The following is a 12,462-nucleotide window of genomic DNA, read 5'->3' on the forward strand; positions in this document are numbered from 1 at the left end:
CTGAAATCATCATAAAACAGACTGAGAGGCAACAAAGACATTTATTATTTGTATAGTAGTTTAAAAATATGTACAGCACCCTCATTTAATGTAATTAAAGGATGAAAGAGAGAGGGATTAGTTAATCCATAATGTTAACAGGACAGATCAACAATTGAATGACTCTATAAAATATATTGAGTCTTTGTATGCTCTAATGGAGCTCTGAGGTGTGCTGGATTTGATCACTGTCAATAGACACAATTAATCTGACTGACAGAGAGAAGGCCAAGACCTCAGGAGGACAGTTCATCATCAATCTTATTCAGCTTGTTTTAGAACTGAAGATGAAGATGAGAGGTGAGATGTCTGCATGCCCTCTGCTGGGAGTGAGTGAAAACACTTTTACTGACGGCTGGATCTAAATACTGAGTTTGGTGCCAAACGCACCATTAAACAGGGAACATGTCTATAGAAGAAGAAGATCTTGTCTTGTCTTGTTACAAACTTAAATTGTAAATTTCGAGTGTTGGAGCGGGAGTCAGGAGCACGTTCATGGAAACCACTTCTTTCCTTCTGTTTCACGATTGTTCACATTTCTCACTGTAAATAAACACACCGACTCTGATGGTCAAATCCTGCATTTGGTCCCGGTTCTTGCCACGCATCTTGACATAAATAATCAACACTTTGATTTAGAAACTGCATTTTGTGTTCACTTGTGTTATCATTGTCTTATATTTAAATTTGTTTAATGATCTGAACCAGTTTTTCACATCACTGTACGTACGTAGAAATTCTGCTCAAACTCTATGAACAGAATCATTCTAACAATGTGAAACAAGCTGTCACTGCATCTGTACTAATGCTCAGTTTGTAAGAACAGACATGCTACAAAACAACCCCAAGACATGCGGGGTTCTTCAGAGGATAAAGTGCTGGTGCCATGTTCCACCGCCAGACTTGCACACAATGTTGCAGAGATGTGCCAGCCAGGAAAGCACAGGAGCCTTAAAGCCATTTCCAGAACTTTTCTTTTAAGTTAATTGTAATCAATCAATCATTTTATTACATGGTGTTTTGGAAATGTAATTAATGATCAAATGATAACTACAACAGCAATAATGATAATAATAATAATGTTACTAAGAGTTTTTAAAACAACCAGACCTTCATCCTTTGTTCTAAATCTGTGTGTAGAACACAAACATATTCATGTAATGAAATACAGATGAATCACTGACTTGTGACACTATTGTTTCAGTTTCTTTAGTCATATCTCCTCCTGTTTTCCTGCTTTAGCGATGCAGGCGTCTCTCTTACACCATCATCACTTTCTCCACTTCACCTTGAGGTAAACTTGCTTATTTGCAAAGAGAAGTAGAAGCATGACAGTATGTGCATGATCCAGAGTCATTAACAAACACACAGTGGTAAGAACAAAGTTTGCACAGGTTTTCTGTAATTTTGTGTGTGCACGTGTTTTTTGTTTGCACAGAATAACAACGTTTCCATACACATACTGAATGAGGACCAATGTTTTTGAATGAAAACTGGATCTACTTAGTTCTGCCTGTATTTTCTTCACATGTCTACACTGATATGAATGCACAATTTTAAGAGTTTAAGCAGCCATAGAGGGAACGGTGCCACTCCACCTTGGAAGATGAGGGCCGATTTAAACTTTTTATATTTTGTGTTTGATATAACTGACAATGACTAGGAAACCTAAAAAAGATGATACAACACATTAACACACAGAGTACATAATAACACAAATAATCGTACTGGCGATGATTGCTCGTATTGGGTGAATTAAAATCCACCAAGAATGCATTTAAGGTTTTGTTTCTTTCATTACACTTTCAGTTGACATGTGCTTTTCAAACGTTACATTTAAACTGTGTAATATAGTGGTCGTTCCATCCACTCACCTTTTATCTTTAATAGTTTTTTAGATGTTGGTGAAAAAAGTGTTCATGACAGTGTAGATTTCTGGTATTTTGTATAAATTTAAACATGTAACAATTCAATTATTTCTAATAATAAAAAAGTGTGAAACTGACGTTGGACTTGTGTTTGGAAATGAACCACCCCATGTTGTGCAGCTTTGTGGATTTTATACTTACTGGATACATACTTATTTATTATATAATTATTATATATAATTTTTGTGCACAACATCTGAAATCAGTCTGTCAATTCAGGCATTAGTGCTCAACCATCTCAGCTGTTGGTCAAATGCTTTTTCCATCAAACTCAGGTCATAAAACCCCAATATTTTACTTTATTAACTTCCTGTGATTCGTTGCTTTGTTGTGACTCTTGGGACATACTGAAGAATAACATTCGCACTTATTGTTTTACACGTTAACATGAAATACAGTCCTTACAAAGGAAAGCTTTCTTCTTGTTCTTAGTCAGTTCATCAAAGACCTCCCAAAACATCTGTATGGTGAGATGGTCTGCGCTTTATTCACCTTCATAATGTGTGTTCTAATCATAGTGAAAGAGACTGTTAGTGTTGGGTAGATAGCTTGTACTGGAAGGACTGTAAGGTGCTTGTTCAGGTTTGCAGCTACCACTCCCCGGAGTGTCGGCCAGAACACTGCTCAAGGCCCGGATGAATGTTCAGAAGGGAGACAATGAAGACACCGAGGATAGTGCAGACTCTTGTATTGACTTCACACAGTTGAAGGTAACAGGGATTGTCAGAGGAGCAGGTATTGCATACAGGTTTAGGTGCGTGGGCATGGGTGTGTGTGTGTGTGTGTGTGTGTGTGTGTGTGTGTGTGTGTGTGTGTGTGTGTGTGTGTGTGTGTGTGTGTGTGTGTGTGGTCTGTTGCTCATTAATGCACACTTCTCACGGAATAACCAATTCTCTGCCGGTAATCTGGAGCAGAAAAGCTCAGGTGCTTTGCCCACGTTTCTCCCTGGACATAGTCTCTCATACAAAGCGGTGGGGTGACCTCTACTGGCCACTCTAAAAACTACAGGTGAACTAACAACTGAACAGAATAAAACCATAACTACGGGGCCTTTTGTACAGCCGCCCCCAAATGTATGAAGTACATTTGCTCACAACAAAAGGCAATTTTACAAACAAAGTCACGGTGATTGTCCTTTGTCTTCGTCCGGGAGGGCAGGCAGCACCACCAGCCTCGCCACAGGTCGGGTGAAGGTCCGGTCCTTCACCTTGATGTCAGCAGACCTGATGTGCCCGTCGGGACTGGGGTGGACTTTGGAGATGCAGCCCACGAGCCAGGAAGCACGAGGCAGCTGAGGATCTACGATCATCACCACTGAACCTTCTGTGACATCTGCGGGGGATGACCGCCATTTCTGCCGAAGCTGCAGGCTTGGAAGGTACAGCCGGATGAATCGAGACCAGAAGTGGTCAGCCAGCACCTGGGAGTGCTTCCACCTCCGGCGACTCAGGAGCTCTTCTCTGGGGTAAGCCACTTGAGGAAGTGCTCCGTCAGGCCGCCCCATCAGAAAGCAGTTGGGGGTCACTGGCTCAGGATCACTGATGTCAGACGGGACATAACCTAGTGGTTTGGAGTTCAAGATGCCCTCCACCTCCACAAGGACCGTGCGGAGGACCTCTTCTTGAAGGGGTTGGGATCCTACTGTAGTGTAGAGTGCCGTCTTGACAGACCTAATCTCCCGCTCCCACACTCCCCCGAAATGAGGAGCCGCTGGTGGATTGAAGTGGAAGACGATCTTATGGGGAGCCAGGAGCTTCTGCAGGTCAGAGGTCATGGCTGCAAAAGCTGCTTGGAGTTCCCTTTCTCCCCCACGGAAGTTGGTCCCTTGGTCTGAGTACAGCTCAGCTGGAGTTCCTCTCCTGGCAATGAAACGGCGAAGTGCCATTAGGAAGGCATCTGTATCGATGGAGGTTAGGACATCAAGGTGGACCGCTCTGATAGTTAGGCACTTAAAGATGATGCCCCACCTCTTCTCCACACGGCGCCCGATTTTGACCTCAAAGGGTCCAAAACAGTCCACGCCTGTCGAATAAAAGGCAGGTTTGTAAAGGCGGAGGCGCGCAACTGGCAGGTCCGCCATCTTGGGAACAGTTGGTCGGGCTCTCCATCTGCGGCACTCAAGACAGGTCCTTTGAAAACGCCTAACTGCTTCCCGGCCTCTCAGGATCCAATGAGTGCGCCGAATCTCCGCGAAGACCCTCTCTGGCCCTGGATGGCGCAGGCGACTGTCGACGTCCTGGATGAACAGGCGGGTGACTGGATGTGTCGGATCCAAAACTAAAGGATGGGAGCTGGTAAAGGCGAGATCTTCAGAGCGGCGAAGACGTCCACCTACACGGATGACCTCATTCTCGTGGTCGAACTCAGGGGATAGTGCGAGGAGACGACTGCTGCGACTGATGGATTTCCCCTGCTTAAGAAGTCGATACTCCTCAGGGAAGCTCTCCTGTTGAGCTTCTCTCAGGACGTTCATCTCTGCTCGAACATAGTCATAAGCCGATGAAGTTCCACCGCCTTTGGCCGCCCCATGCAACTGCGTAATAGCAGCTTCCAGCAGCTGTGTCCAGGTGTCATATTTGCTGAAGTTCGAGGTGGCGGGGTCGAAGGTGGTAGAAAATCCACAAAAGGTCTCTTTACGGAGCTCAGATGGGCCTGGAGGCTCAGCCAGGGTGCCACTTGGCTCTGGAGGCCACTGTTCTGGACCTAGGAGCAGGAAAGGAGGCCCTTGACTCCATCTATTGGGTCTGGTCAGCTCGAGAAGGGACTTCCCCCGGGTTATATCATCTGCGGGGTTCTGGGCTGAGTCCACATAGCGCCAGGTGTGCGAGTGAGTTAATTCCTGGATCTCAGCCACGCGGGTGCCGACGAAGACCTTGAAGTGGCATGACTGGGACCTCAACCAGGTGAGTACAGTTGTGGAGTCAGACCACAGCACTATTCTCTTTATGTCCAGAGTGAGCTCATTTCTCAGGAGACGGGAAAGATGAGCTCCGGAGAGGGCACCACACAGCTCAAGTCTAGGCATGGAGAGAATGCGTTTAGGGGCAACACGGGAGCGAGCCATCAGGAAGGCTAGATGTGAGCTGCCATCACCTGTCACTGTTCTCATGTAGGCCACTGCGCCATAAGCCTGCTCTGATGCATCACAGAATATGTGAATCTCTCTCTCACTAACTGCCTCCATGATGTGCTTTGGGAGATACGGGCGAGGAAGCAGGACTTGTGCAAGGAACAGCAATTCCTCTTCCCAGGTTTTCCACTGCTGGAGTAGTTCTGGTGGAAGCTGCGGGTCATCCCATCCCCTCTGTTGATCCCAAAGGCGCCTCACCAGCATCTTGGCTCGGGTGGTGTACGGTAGGATAAAGCCAAGTGGGTCGTATTGGCTTGCGAGAACTTTATAAATATTCCGCATGGTGGGGGCGCCATAACTGATTTTGCGGTGTCTGTAACCCAAGGTGTCCATGGGGAAGTGCCAGCTAAGGCCCAGAGTTGGCTCAGAGGTGTCTGATTTGTCTTGAGTGAGCCAAAGTTCTGCACTTGTGGATCTGAGGTCTTCAGGTAGGTGGCCAATGGTGCTGGGTTCATTACTGGCCCACTGGCGAAGGACAAATCCAGCAGAAGACAGAAGGGCTCTTAGCCTGTCCACTAGGTCCCGGGCTTCTTCAGGGGTTGGCACGCTCTGGAGAAGGTTATCAACATAGAAGCACTGTCCCACAGAGTGACGTAGCGGATCATCTCCTTCCGTGTGGTCCCTGGCGTGGCGCTGCAGAGCGAAGGTTGCACAGCATGGGCTGCAGGTTGTACCGAAGGGGAGGACCTGCCATTCATAAACGGCCACCGGTTCCTCGGGGTGCAGATCCCGCCACACAAACCGCAGGAGGGAACGATCCTCGGGAAGAAGGCAAATCTGGTGGAACATACCTTTAATGTCACCACTAATGGCTACGGCATTCTCTCGAAAGCGAAGGAGGACACCAAGGAGCGATGCGCTCAGGGTAGGCCCAGGTAGAAGATGTTCGTTGAGGGCTTGGCCTTGGAACTGGAACGAACAGTTAAACACAAGGCGATCTTTGCCATTGTGGCTAACAAGGTGGTGAGGGATGTACCATGACTCATCTGCTTGAGCAACCTCAGAGGGGGACACCTTAACCACCGAACCGGCCTGGACCAACTTCTCTATCTCCGCCCGGTAGATCTTAGCTCGTTCTGGATCTTTCTGGAGCCTTCTCTCCACACTTCTCAAACTGGGAACGACAGCGTTAGGGCTAGCTTTAAGGTGTGGCATGTTCCCGCGGCGAAGGAGGGGGGTGGCATAGCGTTGGATGCCCTCGACATCTACACGAACTGTCTTCTGCTCTAGCAGGCTAACTGCATAGTTATCTTCTCTTGAATGGGTAACCACCTTGCCTTCTGGCACCGGGACAACATCTACCTGCCATAACTTCTCTACATGTTTGAGTAGCTCACTCACCTGGGGAGGAAGGGCAGTCGTGAAGAGGCACTGTTGTGGCAGCGAAGAGGAACCTATAAGGCTGGAGGGACCCTGTAGTGTCCACCCTAACCTGGTGCGCATAGCAGCAGGACCACCCGGTGGACCAAGACGGACAGCTTCAGTTGGAGTGATGAGCTGTGGGTGGTCACTGCCAATAAGAAGGAGAGGTTTGACCTTCTTGAAGGACTGGAGAGGCAGGCCTCGGAGGTGTCTGTACTTCCGCTGCAAGGACTCCACTGGGTAGCTGTGCTCGGCTAGGTCGATACGGGTGGTGGTGAAGGCGTTGCGGACTTTGTACTTCAGCTTAGGTTTGCCACCAGGGGAGATCTCAAATGAGACACATGATCCATGCAGAGTTTGCACATCTTGCTTGATAGTGCGCAATGGAAGTGTCTCTGGGATGCCTTGAAGGTCAAGCTTCTGGGCAGCGGTGGGTAGCAGCATAGTCCTCTCTGACCCATCATCCAAAACTGCGTGAGTGCTCAAAGTCTTGCCATTATGGTGAAGGATGACTGGGACAACCTTTAACAGGACTTGGCCGCTCTCTGTAGGACGATCGAGGTACAGGACGCCCGTAGGATTCTCACCTTCTCGTGGGGGAGCAGACACTGGGCCATGTGGCTTCAAGGACTTCGAATTCACGTCGTGAAGGACCTGCAGATGACGACCCTGACACAGGCTGCAGGGTTTCTTGAGGGTACACTGTGCTGCCTGATGGGAGCGTGCGCAACGCCAGCACCTCTTGTTAGTCTTTATCCAGTCTGTGAGTTGTTCGCAACTCAGCTTGATGACCTCCTGACACTGACTCAGGTGATGGGCACGGTTATCGCAAAAGGCGCAGTAGGGTGGCTGCCTAGCTTTGTTTGGAGTGGTACCTAGTGACCTGGGTGAGCTCTCTCCACTGTGAAGAACCGCAACAGAGCGTCTGCTTGGTCTGACATCAGGCTTCTCTCTGGTGATCGCTGGAGTGGGCAGGCCGTCATAGTCCTGACACCAGGATTCGTACTTTAACCAGGTAGCCAGGTCATCCAGAATGGTTATACATGCACCGACGGAAATCAGCTCTTTGCTCTGAAGGAAGCTTACTAAGGAGTCGAGCCACATGGGAGCCACACTGGAGTTCGACCTCCCCATCAGGGCCTAAAGTCTTCAGCATGCCCACGAGCGACTGGATGTGGAGAGAGAATCGCTCAAATGCGGCTGCATCCCCTCGGCGGATGTCAGGTGAGTCCATGACAGCAGCAATTCTTCTCAGGGCAAGCTGGTGGGGCTGCCCAAGCCTGTCGTTAAGAGCGTTCATAGTGTCACTGAAGGGCGTGGCAGAATGGAGGTAAGCGTCCGCTATCAACTTTGCTTCCTCCAGGTGTAGGTGATCTAACAAGACTTGGTACCTGAAGAGCTCTGAACTCTCCGGGGGCAATAAGTTCTCTAGCGCCATCTTTAGACGAGCAAATTCCCCAGGATCACGGCGTGAGAGCTTGGGAATGCTTGGACAAGGCCCCCTGTAGGTCAAGAAAGGAGTAGATGAGGACGGGGGTGGAGTTGGCAGTGGTTGCAATGGAGGGGGGTGTGCTCTCAGAGGCGGCGCTGGAGGGTAGGTGATCCTTGGCTGAGGAGAAGTGAACCCTGGCCTAGATTCATGTGGGGGGATGATCTGACTCTCCTGTGCAGCCATAGACTCCCTCTTCAGATCCTGGAGCTCTTTCAGCATCGTATCGATGCGGTCCGCAACTGGACCCTGGCTGGAGACAGACTCCTCCTTGAACACAACAGGAGGAGGTGGTGGAGGCCAGTCCTCTTCCTCTTCAGCAGGGGGTGGCTGGAGATGAACAGCAGGGGCTCTGGGCGGTGGACTGAGCTGCAGACTCTCTGCACGGTCCAGCAACTGCAGCAAACTAGCATGAAGGGCCTGGAAATTAGCCAGCCCGGCTCTCATCTCGTCATGCGACTGCTGGAACAGGAACCTTTCACGCTGTATATCTTCTAACTCTGCTCTCAATGGTGTGACATGGCCGTGTGAGCCGTCATCAGAGGGATCAGACGGAGGATGGTGGGAAGAACGGTTGTCGCCTCCTGTCCCACTTTCCTCCTGGTAACCTGCACCAAGCCCGGGGAAGTCAGTCTCATAAGCTTCATAGCGGAGGGGACGACGTACATTACGCCGTGGGCGCGCACCAAGAGCTGAGAAGTTCTGAATATCATCCATCTTGTTAGGGTAGAAGCAGCTTATATCCGGCTCGAAGGACCATTAATGTTGGGTAGATAGCTTGTACTGGAAGGACTGTAAGGTGCTTGTTCAGGTTTGCAGCTACCACTCCCCGGAGTGTCGGCCAGAACACTGCTCAAGGCCCAGATGAATGTTCAGAAGGGAGACAATGAAGACACCGAGGATAGTGCAGACTCTTGTATTGACTTCACACAGTTGAAGGTAACAGGGATTGTCAGAGGAGCAGGTATTGCATACAGGTTTAGGTGCGTGGGCATGGGTGTGTGTGTGTGTGTGTGTGTGGTCTGTTGCTCATTAATGCACACTTCTCACGGAATAACCAATTCTCTGCCGGTAATCTGGAGCAGAAAAGCTCGGGTGCTTTGTCCACGTTTCTCCCTGGACATAGTCTCTCATACAAAGCGGTGGGGTGACCTCTACTGGCCACTCTAAAAACTACAGGTGAACTAACAACTGAACAGAATAAAACCATAACTACGGGGCCTTTTGTACAGTTAGATATACCAAAGATAACTCATTCACAATAATGGGATGTGATAAAAGAATTGCAGACAAATTACATCTTTGTATCACTAACAGCTGTTTATCTGTTTCAGCTTTTCCCAGTCACTGAAGTCTTTGCCCACCATCACTTCTTGCAGCTCCTTTGGCCTGAAGAGTTTCACCAAATCCTGCTCACACACCAGGAAGAAGCCTCTCTTGAACTCCTGAAACACATTCTCCACTGATGTGTTGAAGGCATGATTCACGTAGGCATCCACAAACTCCTTCCTGTTTGGAAGATAAAAGTAGTGATTTACATCCACACTTTGGTCAAATCATGAACTGTTCTGTTCCATTTTGTTTAAAGAGTGGTCGCTTTATATCTCTGCCACTGATATTTTACTGTGGTTACTTGGCCCATGGTAATTCATTGTGTAGAAACCTGAAAATTAGTGGTGTGCTTCAAGGATATGCATTTGACCTCTTTCTGTTAGATGCTTCACATTGGCCACAAAAGAGTTTATGTAATAAAGCTTTGTTTCTTTGTAGATGATATGCAGTTATATATTTCTGTAAGCTGACTTTACAGATCAGCTGCCTTTGTAGGCTGATGTAGAGTTATTAGATTAGATCATAATAAGTTATGACTTGTTATTATCTATAGCATGAAATCTTTTTTTTCAAATATATGTCCCAGCTTTCATCACTTGTGACTCTATTGTACTACTGTACTCTTGCTTCTTCAAATCGTGTTAAGGAAACCTCAGACTGCAGTAATTAGGGATTTACTGACACCAGGTAAGCAATGTTTAGTGTAAAATACACATTTTTATTGTTCCAACAAATAACCAATGTTACATATGTTAAAGATTTGTTATTGGAAATAATTCAACCCCACCAGAATTAAACAAAACACAAAGAATAAAGTGATAAATAATACAGAAGTGCTCTATTGGATTGTATTACATAGTCAGATGTTTATAGCAATATAGTAGTTATAAAGCAATACATTCTCCTGTTCATGTTTGTCTGAGCATAAAAATTAGATTTGATTCATAAGAATTATAATGCAGCAGTAACTTAAATTATTGGATAAATTATGACATATTAAGAAAATTCAGATAATTCTAAAGTGCCTCATGATGCTGATGCTGTTACACAGCTGTCTTATGTGGGGATGTTGAATTTTTTGCATTTGCTATAGTGTAATATTATTGTAATACAGTGTAAATTATCCTGAGGTACCACAGGAAATAAAAAGATGAGTTCCAAGAGTAAAAATAAATCTCATCCCTCCTCCTCGGCTCAGACACAGTGCACGCTCCTTTAGAGCTGCATACGATCCACCATCACAGTGTGAATTCTGTATCTGCTAGCAGGGCCTCTGTCAGTCTGTCTCACATGATCTCCTTAGTTGAGTAAAAAGGCAGATACAGATTAGAGTGACATGTCTCTGACTCAGGGAAGTGCTGATCACAGGTGCCGCTCTGAATAGCAAAAACCTTCATCTTGACCTGGTCAATGACAAAAATAGGAGCTCTCCTGTAACCAGTCAGGAACCCTGAAGAACAACAATGGAAAGAAAATATAATTTTACTTATCTTATTTTTTTTTGAAAACTTTTACATACATCTTATCATCATCACATCACAGGAAAAAGTATTTTTGCATATTTGTCACATTTATGTGTAAAAAGTAAATACAAAACACAATTGTTAATTTATAATTTCATTCATTAAGGGAAAAAAATATTCAAGCCTAGCTGGCCCTATGTGAAAAAGCAATTGACCTCTAAATGTATTAACTGGTGGAAGCATCCTGGCAGCAAGAACTGCAGTCAAGTGTTTGTAATAACTGGTAATGAATCTTTACATAGCTTTGGGAGGAATTTTGGCCCACTTTCCTTGGCATACGTTTTTGTACTTTGAACAAGCATAATAAAAACAGAATTAGGGCTTTTTTTTAAAGGCTTAACGAGGCTATGAAGAATCTTTCATTTCCATCCATCCATCTTCATCCGCTTTATCCGAGGCCGGGTCGCGGGGGCAGCAGTCTAAGCAAAGAGGCCCAGACCTCCCTCTCCCCAGCCACCTCCTCCAGCTTATCCGGGGGAACTCCAAGGCGTTCCCAGGCCAGCCGAGAGATATAATCTCTCCAGCGTGTCCTGGGTCTGCCCCGGGGCTCTAGAATTCGCAATTTACAGTTTACAGGTGAAGATTTTTCCGCAATTTTTGTGAATCGCCTGTTTTTAACTTAAATGGGGCATGCCTGGAACACCTCACCCAGGAGGGCCCATCCTTGTCAGATGCCCGAACCACCTCAACTGGCTCCTTTCGATGTGGAGCAGCAGCTGCTCTACTCTGAGCTCCTCCTGGATGGCCGAACTTCTCACCCTATCTCTAAGGGAGAGGCCAGCCACCCTTCGGAGGAAGCTCATTTCTGCCGCTTGTATCCGCGATCTCGTTCTTTTGGTCACTACCCACAGCTCGTGGCCATAGGTGAGGGTAGGGACGTAGATCGACCGGTAAATTGAGAGCTTTGCTTTTACACTCAGCTCCCTCTTCACCACGACGGACCGGTGCAGCGTCTGCATTACTGCAGCTGCAGCCCCAATCCGTCTGTCGATCTCCGGCTCCCTTCTCCCATCACTCACAAACAAGACCCCGAGATACTTGAACTCCTCCACTTGGGGCAGGAACTCATCCCCGACCCGGAGTGGGCACTCCACCCTTTTCCGGCTGAGAACCATGGCCTCAGATTTGGAGGTGCTGATCCTCATTCCCGCTGCTTCACACTCGGCTGCGAACCGTTCCAGTGTGAGCTGGAGGCCCTCACCCGATGAAGCCAACAGAACCACATCATCCGCAAAAATCAGAGATGAGATTCTGAGGCCACCAAAGCGAAAGCCTTCCGCCACTTGGCTGCGCCTAGAAATCCTGTCCATAAAAATTATGAACAGAACCGGAGACAAAGGGCAGCCCTGGCGGAGCCCCTCACCCACCGGGAACAAGTCCGACTTATTGCCGGCAATGCGAACCAAGCTCTTGCAACGGTTGTATAGGGATCGAATGGCCCGTAGCAATGGGCCAGACACCCCATATTCCCGCAACACCTCCCTCAGGACACCCCGAGGGACACGGTCGAATGCCTTCTCCAAGTCCACAAAACACATGTAGACTGGTTGGGCAAACTCCCATGCACCCCACCCTCAAGTATCCTGGAGAGGATAAAGAGCTGGTCCAGTGTTCCGCGACCAGGACGAAAACCGCATTGTTCCTCCTGTATCCGAGGTT

The 12,462-nt window shown here is 47.6% G+C and overlaps 1 protein-coding gene across 1 annotated transcript in view; it reads right to left on the bottom strand.

The window, feature by feature from the left end:
• Window positions 1–2,349: 2,349 nt before the first annotated feature.
• LOC146629418 (E3 ISG15--protein ligase HERC5-like) overlaps window positions 2,350–12,462 on the bottom strand; it is a 30,830-nt gene continuing 20,717 nt past the window's right edge. The window contains 2 exon segments of the mRNA XM_085357129.1: window positions 2,350–2,475; window positions 9,247–9,457. Of these exon segments, the coding sequence (XP_085213255.1) occupies window positions 2,350–2,475; window positions 9,247–9,457 (337 nt within the window).

The sequence above is a fragment of the Diplotaxodon limnothrissa genome, linkage group LG7 (genome assembly GCF_057381915.1).
Source record: "Diplotaxodon limnothrissa isolate DT_005_m linkage group LG7, D_limnothrissa_male_GT1.1, whole genome shotgun sequence".
In the NCBI taxonomy this organism is placed as follows: Eukaryota; Metazoa; Chordata; class Actinopteri; order Cichliformes; family Cichlidae; genus Diplotaxodon; species Diplotaxodon limnothrissa.